General features: G+C 38.1%; 1 protein-coding gene across 1 annotated transcript in view; it reads left to right on the top strand.

The window, feature by feature from the left end:
• The first annotated feature begins 361 nt into the window (after positions 1–361).
• LOC117482045 (B-cell receptor CD22-like) overlaps positions 362–15,800 on the top strand; it is a 32,963-nt gene continuing 17,524 nt past the window's right edge. The window contains exon 1 of the mRNA XM_034130018.1: positions 362–413. Within this exon, the coding sequence (XP_033985909.1) occupies positions 397–413 (17 nt within the window). The 5' untranslated portion in view covers positions 362–396. The remainder of the gene's footprint in view (positions 414–15,800) is intronic.

Raw genomic sequence — 15,800 nt, 5'->3', positions numbered from 1 at the left:
AGCTAAGCTTTAGTTTGTGCTGCATGTTGTAGTTTGGTTTAATTTTGGTTTTAATATTAAAACAGCCATAATTATTATCATCCTGTTCAGTAAATCTGCCTTATGGTTCACAGGTTTCTTTACTACACCTGCAGACTGTGTGACGTCCTCAGTGCTCATAGAGATGTACTGTTATTCTCTTCTTCATTTGAATGCTATTCTCTGGATTCAGTGGTATAGGAAGAACCTCTCTTTAAGTTTGTATTTCAACAACATTTCTTTCCTGTGTAGTGGGTGTTACTGGGGTTTGGCTCATCATGCATATTAATAGTCTAAACAGGAAGTAAATGTGGTTGTTAACCAGCCTGATATCCGTCTTCTGCTCATTGGTGACAGAGGAGAGGCATCTTTCAACACATGGTTCCTCCTTCACTGTAAGTAGAAACAGTTTATTGATGTATTGATTCTGTATACCTCCTGTGAACATTATTTAATCTGACATGTTTTATAGTCTCACAGAGATGAGAGGAGCAGCTATGAGTCTAACTGCAGCAGTGAGTGGATTAGTTGTCTTCCTGCTCTCTGTGTCAGGTACTGTACATCTACACTTACATTCATCACATGAACAGAGGGGATTCTGGGGAAATGTGGGACTTGTTAAAATCAGGTCACATGTGGGAATAAGTGGGATGGATTTGTGTAAAAGGCAAACCTAGCAGAAACATTTTAAATGTATTTGTGTGTAGAATTGTAGAAACTCAAAGACATTACTAGTTTTTTTGATGGATATTCTGAAGATCTTGTCGTGCGTTGCCACTGTCCTTTGCTCCAATCATCTGCATACAATATCAGTTTGCTTATCACCTTTACAAGCGTTAAAATGAGAATATAGTGTATGCATAACTGTTCCATCCTCTCTCTGTGAAAACATTTAGCTTTGTTTTTTTCTGAAGACAACTTAAAGAATCTCCAGCTCTGTTTTTATTAAAGGGGACCTATCATGCAAAATGCACTTGTGTACGTCTTTTCTACATGAATATGTGTCCCCGGTGTTCCAGGGAACTCACCAAGTGTCAGAAAACACAACCCTCTCTATTTTCCTCCATACCCAAATCTCTAAAAAAGGGGCTGCAACGGATCTGATAAAAACTGATCCAGATTTGAACACTGTCCTGACGTCAGGACGGTGGCGCTACAGCTATTGGGCCAACTCCACCAATCAGGAGGAGACAGCCACGGCCATTGCCGTTCGAAAGCGCTGGAGACGCTGTAGTACATATGCCAGGCCAGTAGATGGTGCTGTTCTCACTGAATCTGCCCAGAGCTAGAAATTGTCAAATTGAGCAAAATGAGGCATGGCTAAAATGCATGATCTGTTTGGTATAAGTATAAATATGCCTTATATAGGTATGGTCCTACACTATATTATTCAAATATAGCATGATAGGTCCACTTTAAGTTTAAGTGATTTAGAGAGATATTCTTATTCTAAGTCATAACATATTGACTCAACTCTTATCGATCATACCTCTGCACCAAACCCTTCTAGTTCCTTCTCTCCTCTCTGACCTCAGTGTTATATTCACACTCTGAGTTAAAAGCAGCTGCTCTCACCTCAGTGTTCTGCATTCATTGATATTTCTCACACTTACCTCAGCAGCAACCTGACCACAGAGCGAACAGAGAGGAAACTGTTCAGAGAATCTCACACTATTCTAATTAATATGATCGCTAATCATTCACTGTTCATTTATATGAAGGCATTTTCCAATCTCGTGTCAAACTGAACATACCCTTTTTGCGTAGACTTCTGTTCTACCTGGTTTGATTAAGAAACAACAAAGTCAAAGAGTATCATTGGTTTTAAAGTGCCTAAGAAGGAATTCACATGTGTTTTTCTGCTCTATCCCAGTAACGTTTGTAAAATGTTTATTTTTACATTCTTTGTTGAAAGTATTGATCAGGCAATTTCTCAACAATTTATAGATTAACTTTGATTCTAGTTTCTGATGTGCTCTGTGTTACAGTGGTTCAGGGTCAGGATGGCTGGGGAGTGACTTACTCTCCTACTGAGATCTGTGCAGTGAAAGGATCAACAGTGGAGATAAGATGCAGCTACACATTCCCATCTCCATGGAGAGGTCGTGTTAACACAGTACAGAAAACATTCTGGTTCACTAAAAAGAAAGGTGGTAAACGTGTAGATCTGAAAACAGTCTCAGAGTATGCAGGTCGTGTAGAGGATCTCGGTGAAAACAACACCTGCACTCTGAGAATCAGAAACCTGACAGAGAGCGACTCAGCTGAGTACAAGTTCAGGTTTGAAACAAACCATCCAGATGGAAAATATGGTGGTTGGAGTGGCGTCACTTTGTCCGTCTCAAGTAACAATTTTCAATGATATGTTAATGATTTATTAATGTTTTGGTTAAAATAATAATATGCGTGTGTTTTGAGAGTTTTTGTCTTAAATAAAATTCATGTTCCTTCACAAATCCAGATCTCCAGGTCACATCAGATACAAACTGGCTGTATTGTCAGAGCAGTTGTCCTCAATCTTCTAATCCTTCCTACATCTGGTACAAGAACGGACAAATAATTCAGGGAGAAACAACTCGTTATACAAAAAAAACGAACAAGGCAGACAGTTATTCCTGTGCTTTGAAGGGATATGAGGACTTTCCCTCTCCTGCAGTGTGTGAGTTTACTCTTACTGTACACACATACATTGACATTACAATACAGTGACGTTATAGACATACTGTACATAACCTCACCGGAGTCTTCTAAAGTACATTACATCAGTTTCATTTTTATCCGGGCAACTTACAATAAGTGGAGACAACCATAAAGATAAAAACAAGTATCCTACAAGCACTTTAGCTTTCAATAAACCCAACATGTTACATACATAAATTACTTGTTTATGAATACAAATGTGTACAGTTCTTTTTTAATGACATTTTGAAGTATAAAAACGTTGTTGCTGCATTAACTGTTTGATGTTGTACAGTTTATTTTACTTAGATGCTCTATTAAAGCCAGTTCACAGAGAGAAGCATGAGTTTTGAAGCCATTAATATTAAGATTAAGCACATTTAGTGGCTTTCTCCATAAGCAGAAATCTTTGATTTTACACCTGATCAAATTACAATATAGATGACTAGGGATAGTTTAAAAATAAATGATAAAATAGTCAATCATGCGTCATAAAAAAATATAATCTTTAACATTTCTCTTCCAGATGCTCCAAAGCGTCCCTCTGTGTCAGTGAGTCCCTCTGCTGAGATAAAGGAGGGCAGTTCAGTGACTCTGATCTGTAGCAGTGATGCTAACCCAGCAGCTGAATACACCTGGTACAAGGAGAATGGATCTTCTTACCTTCCTCCTCTCAGTGATAAACCACGTCTTGTCTTCAGCTCCATCCTGTCCTCTGACTCTGGACAGTATTACTGTACAGCAGAGAATCTGCTGGGGAGTAGAAGATCTGATCCCTTCTTTATTGATGTGAAATGTGAGTTAAACCCAGATGGTTTAAAAAGCATCATGCAACTAATGACAACTTTGTTCACAGTCTGCTGCTGTAGGTCAATGAGATGGAGAGCAGCTTCAGTAGATGATGAAAATGAGGTTTTATCTAAATTTGGCTCCCAAATATGCACGTATGTTCAGGGTATTCCTGCCATCAGTAATACAGAAATTGATATACTGTATATACACAACATAATTGTTTTCTTCAGCTCTATTTCTGTGGAAAAAAACCCTCCAAATTCCAGATTCCCACAGAGATAACTATTTCTCTTTTCAATACACATTTCTACATAGTGTATTTTTATCCATTTTTGTTGATTTATTGTATTTCCTCCAGATGGTCCAAAGCCTCCCTCTGTGTCAGTGAGTCCCTCTGCTGAGATAGAGGAGGGCAGTTCAGTGACTCTGACCTGTAGCAGTGATGCTAACCCAGCAGCTAACTACACCTGGTACAAGGAGGATGAAGACTCTCCAAAAGCTTCAGGACAGATCTTCAACATCACTGACTTCAGAGCTGAACACAGTGGGAGTTATTCCTGTGTAGCCCATAACAAGTTAGGACGTAGAAACTCCACCTTTCATCTGAGTGTTGGAACAGGTAAGTTCTCCACATTCACCAGACCTGATTCACTTTGTAATATGAAGCAACCCAAGCATATTCTAAATGTTACTGTTCAGGGAGGAACCTCCATGGTGTCAGAGGTGTATCACACATGTGATTTATCAATAGTTAGAAGTATCACATATGTATTCATGTTTCTAGGGAGTTCAACAATGATAGTGAATATCATCAGGACAGCTCTGGGGGTCTTGATTCTGATTCCTGTGTTTCTCCTGAGTCTCTGGACGAGGTACAACAATATAAATTCATCAGTTTAAAGGTGGGGTAGGTAATTTTGGAGAAACCAGCTCGAGATCGCTAGAATTTGAAAATACACAGCCGGAAAAAATCTGCCACTTCCTTACAAAGCCCCTCCTCCAACACACACGAACGCGCACATAACCAATGAGGGCACGAGATAAGTTTGTGCACAGATGGAAGGCTGACAGGCAGGTAGGCCATCCAGTTATTTTAGCCGGGCCGGCTAAAATGATTGGTCGTGCTTTTTACAGTACTACGGCTTCCACAGATGACATTTTTTTATGGATTTTTTGTCAAAGCACTTAACCTGTTACGCACGGCCCGCCCGGTACCGGGCGGATAAACGCGTCATTTGCAGGAAACAACGTCTAAGGAATCTTAATATTGAATAAAACTATGAATGTTTTATATCCATGTAACGGGAAGAAACTCAGCTAACTGATCTTTTTAATTTTTTTTTTTCAAAAAAAACCCCACAATGCTAGCACTCAGCCTCTGAATTAGCCACGAGCGAAAAAATGTAACCTAAAACGGCACTTAAACTCACAATAACTCCCTTATTACTTATCCTAGATGCACAACCAACCACTCGTTTTTGGTGTCCTGGAGACACTGAATCTAGTGGTGCCCACCTCAACACTCAGTGATAAACATTTGCGACGCTATAAACGAAAGCGTACATCATAACATGTGGAGCTAAGTAGCTAGAAACGCTAACATGGCTTACCTTGGTCAAAACTGGTCTTCAATGGCATTAAAACGATAAAAAAACGATGCTGCAGTTAATCCATAGGTTCATCCAATGTATCTGTGCCCTCTTTGAAATGATTTATGATAATCCATAAGCAATAAAACTGCTTTTTAGTTTCCAAACTCCAGAAGGAGAAATTCTCCCAATCTGCTTTCATTTCCAGACGCGCAGCCCCCACCTTTTCTCTTTACAATGAGTGTGTATGTGGGCCTCCCCCTTCGATTCTATTGGCTCTAACGGTCAGAAAGGTGTGTCAACGATCAAAATCGAGCAAGGGGGGGCAGAGATAGGTCAAATCCACCCAAATGACCCCAGAAGTGGGGTTTTTTGGCTAAATCTCTCTAAAAAGGTCAAATTTCACTTGTTTTGCATCAATCTTGATACAGGGTACTTATTATATGTTGTACTTTGGATTCCTAAAGCTTTTAGTCTACTAACCCATCATCCAAGGGTAGTTTTCACTATCTGTAAAAAATAATTTTTGGACGGACACTATAATTTACAGTTTTTTACTATGTCAAATCTGAATTTTCTTTAAAATAAAAAACATTTATATTGATTCTGACACTTCTACATCCAACTCACAGATGTAACCTTGCTTTGATAAAAGAAATTATTCATATAACCCTTTTAGAAGTTAAGTTGTAGTCATTTGTTTTGGGCATGTCATTTTCGAGCCTGAAACATGAAAAACAGGCTAGGTGCTTAACAGGTTAACCTCTTAAGCACGGCGGTCTCCCCATTGGACCCCTCCCACCATTTTTTTTTCGAGATAATGTCTCAGGGCTTCTTAACATTTATGAAACTATTAATGTGTAGCACCAGATTAACGGGAATAATCTCAGCTAACTGAAGATATGAACCATTTTTACCAAAACAAAACACAAGTCTCATAAGAAGCGTCTAAATGACCCCTGAGCGAAAAAATTCGAACGCACTGCGGCACATAATTCAAGATAAAAATACCCTTATTACTTATCGTAGCTGCACATACAATATAGCCGATTAAAGCTGAGACTCCACATATTATTAAGGTATAGTATCATCACTGAGCGATCCGAACTTGCGACAGGGGAAGCAAACACAGACATCACAACACGTACCTTTACGGAGCATTTACGGCAGATCGTCTCACCGTAGCTGTCAATTAGGTCAAAAGACGTGTTCAATGGCATTAAAACGAAAATGCTACAACTGTTGATCCATAGGTTGGTAATGTACCTGTGCCTTTGAAAAAATTATTTATAATCCATAATTCCATTTTTTATGTAAAAATCGGAGCGGAAAAGTTAGCTGCTAATGGTAGCCACCAGAGTGTACAGATGGAGCCTCTTATTTTGGACCCCAGCATACAGCTTCCTGCCGACTGCCAGCCAGTTGCCTGCCAAAGACCAGTATTCAGGAATGTTAGGCCCTCCCACTATTCTCCAATTTCAGGGTTTAACCAGGAGATGGCGCTATATATTAAATAACTAAGACTTAGTTTTTCACAATAGAAAATGCAGATATTATATAAAAAACTAAAGTTAAAATCTTGTTTTTAATGCCCCAAGAGCAATAACATCTTGTCACAAGCTTTTTGGAAGAAAAAGACTGACTCAAGAGACCTGTAGTTGACTAATTACAGGCCTCAATAAAGTTCTGCCATTGGTTGTGAAAAACAACGGTGGACATAGTGGAAAGTGAAATTGAGTGAGTGATATCTCTTTGTATCACTCCATAAATCAGAAAATACTGTCAACAGCCCTAAAATATCAATTTTCACCATGTTTTTAGGTATAAAATGTTATATAATTCAGGCTATGAATTATATATGACCAAACCCTTGTGTAAAAGCCTTCATAATATTGATAGGAATATAACTGGAAGGTTTGGTGTATGTAACTGCTGAGTGATTCTACAATTTAGGGTACATTCCATGTCCATTGATGTCCATTGATGATAATTATAATTATTCTAACTATTTTCTTCAAAAATATCATATTTTGCCTATTATTGGAAAGCATGTTATAATATCACACAAACATTATGTGCATCCTATGCTTTATTTAGCTTGAAATGTGTCATGATGTTCTTAAATTGTCAGTTTTTGCTATGTCCGTTTTTCAGTTGAGGGTGTCTTGGATTCAAAATAATGAATAAAAACCATTAAAGTAAATTTAAAAAATGATTCATTTATTTCAAAAGTCTAAATACTAAAGAATAATAACATCTTTTTAATTGATTTCCCCCTTTAAATAATTTAAATATATTAATATATGAATGTCCGCAAAAGTTCTGTCAACTATGTTACTAACAGAACTTCCCCCTTTAACTCAAAAATTGTTTGTCCCAATACCATGTCACCAGCATCACATGATGCCATGTTCCTCTTTGGCAGACATTTTGAACACACTGTGGTGATTGTCCTCTACATTTTTACAATATTTTATGTATAATAGCACATGGTCAATTAATATACTCATTGACAATCAACAATGTTACGTACATTGTTATGGTTTACAATTGTTTAATGATTTTAATTCAATTATATGTGCAAATGTGATGTTAACCTGTTCAAGAAAATGACATGTGGTCATCCAGGCAAGGCCTACCATTGAAATGATGGGTCAAAATAGGGAAATTGTCAACTAGGTTACCTGTCAACTGAGTTACCCAGTACTGTAATAACTGTAGTAACTTAGTTGACAGGTAACCTAGTTGACAATTTGTACGACATGTAGACGTCATTACACATCATTATCAATGGAATTTTGCACTTCTGCCTTGAAATTAACATAGTGCTGATGGTTAATAATGTGTCCAGTCAACTATGTTATTTGCGTCAAATGTTTGACTTTCATTGTCAACTATGTTGCACCTCATTTTTTCAAATTTAAAATATCTAAAATAGTGCTTCTGATATCCTTTATAGCAGGGGTTCCCAACCTTTATTGTGCCAAGGACCGGCAGATACATTAAAAAAAAATCGCGGACCGGTTGTCAATTTTAACTGATTTTAATATTTACTCACCACCAGCAGGTAGCAACAGAGGCTAATTGTATGTAACAGCCTGAACAGATACTAGAACAATATGCATCCAAAACATATTAACAAAGTTTAAAAAAGAACCGGTGTCATTTTTTGGTTTTTCGGAAAACCAAAAAACCGACGTTATTCAGTTTTTAAACCAAAACGGGAAAACAGATAAATTAACGTTTTGGTTTTGTTTGTATGATTTACGGATAATCCAGTGAATGCTGGGAAAACGAGGAGAAGCCGCATTATGAACACTGGCATTTGTTTTCAGAAGATATTATGATAGTGTCGTTCGTTCCGGTGCACTCCGACAGCATTAGCACTACATCGAGATTAAGATTAAACTAATTTATTTTGGGAACAGCCGCATATATGGAGTTAGCCATATGTGTGTAAATTACTGTTCATAAACATTTGAAAACAAATGCCGGTGTCGGACAGACACAAACACACCGAACACACAGAGCTGAGCTGAGCAGAGCACATACACACACACATCATGCGCCTTGGTGACTGACTGGACATCTCCTTCATAAAACTAATAAAAGGGGGAGTAATCGGGCAGTTCGATGTGTGTAGATGTGTGTGTATAGGTGTGTGTGGTTAACACGTAGCAGCCTGCAGTCACTCTTAAACTGTTCTGATGAAGTTAAACACAGTCATACTGGTGCTGCACTTCTCAGAAGCGGAGTATACGTGCCGCTGCCTCCGGATGCTGCAGCCGTTTTAAGAAGTGAAGGAGGGTTTCCGTCTATAAAGCAGCTGCGGGCAGCTGCGGGTCCGAGAGTCCCGGACATTAATTCATAGATCAAGGCAGACTGGTTTACTCTTCTGTTTTGCCAATCCGGTGCTTAAACAAATAGCTCTACACCCCTGGCCGACATGTCCTTAAAATGAAGTCCGAGTTTGAAATATATCTCAAATAATGTATGCACCACCATTTCCCCACATAAACATAACAGTCTGCAATCAAACGGTTGTCTCCTGTGCGCTCCTCTTCCTACTTGGCGCACCGGTAACATGCTCGTGCGCACGAGAGGAGACCTTATAAGGCTGAGCCGCCGAATCCCTCATCATAAAAGCCATTTTCAACGGTTTTCTGGTGAAAGATTAACTAGCTACTGGATGAAATAATATGACTGGTGGCATAGGTGCGAAAATTAAACACTTTTTGAAAAAATATTATGATCAAATATTTTTATATATTTATAATTCTGCAAATATTACGATAAACTCACAGCTATTTCGCGGCCCGGCAGTAACACCTCTGCGGCCCGGTACCGGTCCGCGGACCGGGGGTTGGGAACCCCTGCTTTATAGTATAATGTATATCTACACAGGTTGGAGTTTTACATGACATCTCTTAAAACTATCAAAATGACCTGTATGGTAGTTTTATAATACAAAATATCCCTAAACTTAATGACAGTGCTGAACATATCACATGAAAAAACAAAACTTTAATACAATTATTTTTTAAACTTTAAAAAATCTTTGGATATATGGTAGAATAGACTCAAGAGCCTTTCAAATTTGATTTTACTCGAAGTGCAGGACTTAATCAAATGATTGTAATGACATCAAGTTTGTCCGTAACATAGTTGACAAACTGAGTAGTGAAAACATCCTTTCCCTTAAAATAAAAAAATATATAAAAATGTTTAAGCTTTGCAACTAGTGGATATGTTACACTGAGGAATATACTAACTTGAACCACTGATTGTTCTATCTATACATTTTATTTGGCATTAGTAAATAATTATGCACATTTACAGATATTTTACATGATATGAGTGATAACACGTGTTATAAGGGCTATTTCGCACAATAGGTGTGCCTTGAGATTTTTACTTGTCCTTTGGTGTGCCTTGGGCACAAAAAGTTTGGGAACCACTGCTGTAGAGAAATGTAAACGTTCACCATCCCCCACCCGCCTACTGTATGTTGCTTTTTGACATGTAAATGGATAACTACCCCCCTCTGAGTGAATACCTGTTGTACCTGTCCGGGGCTAAGCCCATAGGACGATGCTCTGATGTCATCACCCTCGCACATTGGTCATATGTTTACAAAAAACGATGTTAACACTTTCTCGTTCTTAATATATGCTATATTTAGGGTCGATATGTGTTGAATTTACTTTAAAATAGCAGATCACTGTGATTCACTTCTCCGCGGCTCCTCCGTGCAGAGAGGCCCCCCCCCCCCGTTGACAATTCACGAGCGTCTAACTCTCTCCCCCCTGTGAAGAGATATCACAGGGGGGGGTTGGGACACACACAGTCCGATGGCCAATTCGTTTTAAACAAAGAGTGGGGTGGGGGCTGGTGAACGGTATGGTCAATGTTTGTAAACACTGTGACATTTTGACTTTATTTGATCATTTCAGTTAAAAACTAACGTTCATATTTCATATTACTGTTTTGCCTGGCTGGACCTGTAATTTACAGGAAAGGAGTGCACGCTACTAAAGAGACACGCTACCATGGAAACCAAACAATGGTGTTGCTGTATTGAAGTCCGAGTGGAAACAGTCATATTTGGAGCGTTATGTTAGAATGAAACAGCGAGGTCGTGACTCACAAAAAAAAGTGTTACTTCACTAACTGTAAGCTTGTCACTCAGAGTAACCTACAGTTAACTTAACTGTTGGAAAAGAAAGATCAGAGTTAGGAGTGTGAACACACAGCTGAGAGCTGCCGTTTCATTCTGACTGTTTAAAAAACGGTAACAACGGACTATTTTTCTTAGCGGATGCATGTAAATTTAAATCAATACATAGAACTATGTTTTAAATCAATAAAAATATTTTCTAAATCCATAAAAGCATTTTAATTAATATTGGGAGTCATGTCGTTACTTTGTTGAGAATGTGGCCATGTAATAAGCGGGATAATTTGCAGCGACTTGGTCATTATGGGGAAAAATAACACCCAGGGATCAAGATCCCTCCGCGACGCGGAGGGATCAGTAATTTTTAGTGAATTACTGAGTTTAGGCACGTTAATAACATTTTAATGAAGTTGAATACAGTATATTCATATTTGTCAGTGATTTCATGTCAATTCGGCGAACATAAACGATTAAATTAGGATTAAAAATCGAGAGCCGGCTGCTGTTCGTTACGGTAACCCAACTAGGACACTTGACACAGTGGCTTTTGGCAAAGCACACAAAGAAAACAAAAAAAACCGAGAGAGATGAGTTATTGTTATTACAACGTGACTTCACTATTATTTAACAACTATTTTTATTGGGTTCTTTTATTTGGGGTTAAGTACATTGTCAGAATAAGTGAGAAATGGATTTAACTTCTGTTAGACAGCTATCATACTGAATAAATATTTATGCAAAAATGTATGGCATTAATAATGTATATCTAATTACATTTAAAAATGTATGGCATTAATAATGTATATCTAATTACATTAACTGTGAATGTCTTTCATTTTATTTAAAATGAAATAAAATTACATAAAACATTTTCCATAAAAAAGTTGATTCAAGAACAAATCAGTACTTTTCTTATATGACTATTATTGCTAAATTTGAAAGGTCTTTACCAGCTTTGGAATTATATATATATATATATAGCACCTTCTGCCATCCCATCTCTACTGACATATGGATCTTAACAAAGATCCGCTATACATTAGTACCAGATATACTGTACACGGACATTTTAGTGAACCAGACCAGCTGTTTCCGCCGGGTCTTCGCTTTCCGGGCATCACGTTGTTTACAAGTGTGTTCAGATGCTAAATAAAAGTTTAGCTTGTACTTTTGATACCCCGCCTCTCGGCACCACAACATCCAGTTTACTGTATTTCACATGAGCGATGTCGAACATTGAAAAGTCCTTATAAAATCTCTGTTATTAGATCAGTACTTTTCTTATATGACTATTATTGACTTGAACACTGAGAATGTATTTATTAACTTCAGACATTTGAAATATTTGAAATCAGATGAAAACAAACTGTAACGGAGCCTGCCGTGTTATCTATGATTACTATGCCTTACTGTACATTCATAATTTCAGCCGGAGGTAGGTGGTAGGCGTTGCGGAGGAGCAGATTGCGAGTGAGGTGCCTGTTCTAAACGAACTATTCCAGCTGTTATAAAGCATTAAATAAAAAGTAAGCAAGGAATACAGAATGTTTCGTTACGTAACTTTGTTGAGAATGTGGCCATGTACATGTACATAATACATGGGATCATTTGCAGCGACTTGGTCATTGTGGGGAAAAATAACACCCATCCTGATCGTTTCAATGAAGTTGAATACAGAATATTCATATTTGTCAGTGATTTCATGTCAATTCGGCGAACATAAACATCAATGATGATGATTAAATTAGGATTAAAAATCGGGAGAGCCGGCTCGTTCGTTTTTTCCGACTAAACAACATTATTAACAACAGAGAAGTTGATTTCACATGACTCCAGTGTGGAACCCCACTGCACCCCCTGGTGGATCAATGATCCATTGCAGCTGGCTTCACAATAATTAAATGTATTTATCATGGGGGCGGTATCAAGTCTGACTGGGGGCCGGCCGGCCATCACGGAACGTGCACAAACCGATCACGACCCTCGCATTTTAAACTGTCCAAAATAAGACGCTTCATCTGTATGCAGCTTCCGGTTTTGGTAACGCGTCACTCTCACTCCTTATTTGTTAACGTTTTGGTGTGTATATAACTTTCCCTCGATTCCATTGGCTCTAGCGGTTATAAAAAGATTTTATTCATCAAAATTGAGCAACGGGGGCCAGAGATAGGTCAAATCCACCCAAATGACCCCAGAAGTGGGTTCTTTTGGCTAAATCTCTCTAAAAAGGTCAAATGTCACTTGTTTTGCATCAATCTTGATACAGGGTACTTATTATATGTTGTACTTTGGATTCCTAAAGCTTTTAGTCTACTAACCCATCATCCAAGGGTAGTTTGCACTATAAGTAAAAAATAATTTTTGGACGGACACTATAATTTACAGTTTTTTACTATGTAAAATCTGAATTTTCTTTAAAATAAAAAACATCTATATTGATTCTGACTTTTCTACATCCAACTCACAGGTTTATCATTACTTTGAGAATAAATATTATTAATTTAACCCTTTTAGAAGGGAAGATATGGTCATTTGTTCTGGGAATGTCATTTTCGAGCCTGAGACCTGAAAAACAGGCTCAGGGCTTAAGAGGTTAAGATATTCATTGCTATCGGGATGTTAAGAGCATTCCATGGAATATAACAAAAAGTGTATCTCGAGCCGGTTTCTCAAACTTACCTACCCTACCTTTAAACATCCTTCTTACATCTTTTAGTTTACTGTTATGAAATAAAATCTCTATTTGTTGTTGTCCTTAATCCAGGAAGAAGAAAGCTCTGCGCTCCACCACTGAAGCTCATGAACCTGAAGAGATAGAGGTGAGAGAGAGCAGACCTATTGACAACATTTCCCCTTCGTCAAAGCTATACTGTGGCTCATAAATGCAATGAGGAGAGAACTTGTGATTAAAGACAACTTCCTGAGTTGAAACCAGGAATGAATTTAGCCAAGAAATAATTGGCATCAACTTTAACCTGTTGAACCCCATCCCCCCGCCGGCGGGCGGAAAAACGCGTCATCTGCAGGAAACGGCATCTGAGGGCTTCTTAATATTTGATAAACTATGAATGTTTCATATCCATGTAACGGGAAGAAATTCAGCTAACTGATCATTTTAGCTAACGCTCAGCCTCTGAATTAGCCACGAGCGAAAAAACAGCTGTTGCACAGAAACTCACTCATAACACCCTTATTACTTATCGTAGCTGCACATCCAACATATCGATTAGCATCGTGAGAAGACACAGAATCGATAGGTATATATATCATCACTCCATGATAAGAACTCGCAAATTTATAAACAGACATCACAACACTTGGCGCTAGGTAGCTAAAACGGCAATATGGCCTACCTTTGTCGTTGTCTAATCAAAAGTTGTCTTCAATGGCATTAAAACGTTAAAACGCTGCTGAAGGTTAATCCATATGTTAATCCAATGTGTCTGTGTCACTTTGAAATGATTTCTGATAATCCATGAGCAATAAACCTAGTTTTCCATTTTCAGATGTCAGAGCGTGAGATAGGTTCGCTCTGGGCAAAACTGCATGCGCGAAGCCCCCACTTTTTTTTGGTAACGTGTGTGTGTATGTGGAAATTCCCCTTCGATTCTATTGGCTCTAACGGTTCAAAAGAGATGTCAATCACCAAAATCGACCAATGGGTTCCAGAGAAGCGGCAAAAACGCCCATTTCCACCCAAATCACCCCAGAGGTGGAGTTTATTTTGCTAAACCTCTCTTAAAAAGGTCAAATGTCACTTGTTTTGCATCAATCTTGATACAGGGTACTTATTATATGTTGTACTTCGGATTCCTACAGCTTTTAGTCTACCTTACCATCATCCAAGGGTCGTTTCCACTATAAGTAAAAAATTATTTTTGGACGGACACTATCATTTACAGTTTTTTACTATGTTCAATCTGAATTTTCTTTAAAAAAAAAAACATCTATATTGATTCTGACTTTTCTACATCCAACTCACAGGTTTATCATTACTTTGAGAATAAAGATTATTAACTTAACCCTTTTAGAAGAGAAGATATGGTCATTTGTTCTGGGAATGTCATTTTCGAGCCTGAGACCTGAAAAACAAGCTTGGGGCTTAACAGCTTAAAACGTGAAAAATGTTTTATAAAATCTTAAAGTATATGCGGGTTTCATGAACGAGGGTCTAATTTTGTCTTCTCTCTCTTCATCAGTTGGACTCTGATCCTGTGTATCAGAACGTCTCACACACTGCAGCACAGACAGAAGACACAGAGGAGCAGGAAGACCTGGTGTGAAGTCCAGTCAGGTTAGAGCCTCCTGCATCAGATCAAACAGGCCCACTCCACATTTAGAGTCACAGTTCCAGCTGTAACTTTACACAAAGTTTCTGTGATTTTCTTCAGACGCTCACCTGATGGAAACAAAGAAGAAGGACGTTGAAATGTCCCTGTGGAGAGCGAGGCTGTGCAGGATGTGTGCAAAGTGGATATATTCACGTTCAACTCTTAAAGCTTGTATTGTCAGTTTTCAGTAGCAGCAGCTTGTAGGTTTAGAAGAATGAGCTGCTGGCAGCTTGAAGTGAATCATGTCGAGGTGTCAAACATGATTTATCGTTAAGACCAGCCGATGGTCAGGTGCTCTATATTACTGTACATGCTTATTTGTTATATGCAGATTTGTTGATATTACAAAAGTCTCGTCAAATTGTTTTTTAAAATTCCACATAATAAATAACTTTTAAAAATCCTCATCAGTGTCTTGGTTAATAACTATCCTGCTGACAGAGACAATGAAGTCTATTTAAAACAGAGAGCCTAAAAACATCACATTTCACTCCATGTACAGTTTAGATTTTCACTCCATGAAACATAAGCTCACTTGAAGACCTTGTTAGATATTACTGTATACATTTTCATGGTCTTTAAGTGCTTATAGAAAATTCATCTGACAGAGAAGGACCTCTTGCTGCTCTTTTTACATCCTTCTAGAAAAAGTTAATTTCTATCACAATCTCTTTGATTCTCCTCTTAGACATGAGTACATTTCAAGTTCATCCA

Source organism: Trematomus bernacchii, unplaced genomic scaffold, assembly GCF_902827165.1.
Source record: "Trematomus bernacchii unplaced genomic scaffold, fTreBer1.1, whole genome shotgun sequence".
Lineage (NCBI taxonomy): Eukaryota > Metazoa > Chordata > Actinopteri > Perciformes > Nototheniidae > Trematomus > Trematomus bernacchii.
This window is presented reverse-complemented; position numbering and strand designations above follow the sequence as displayed.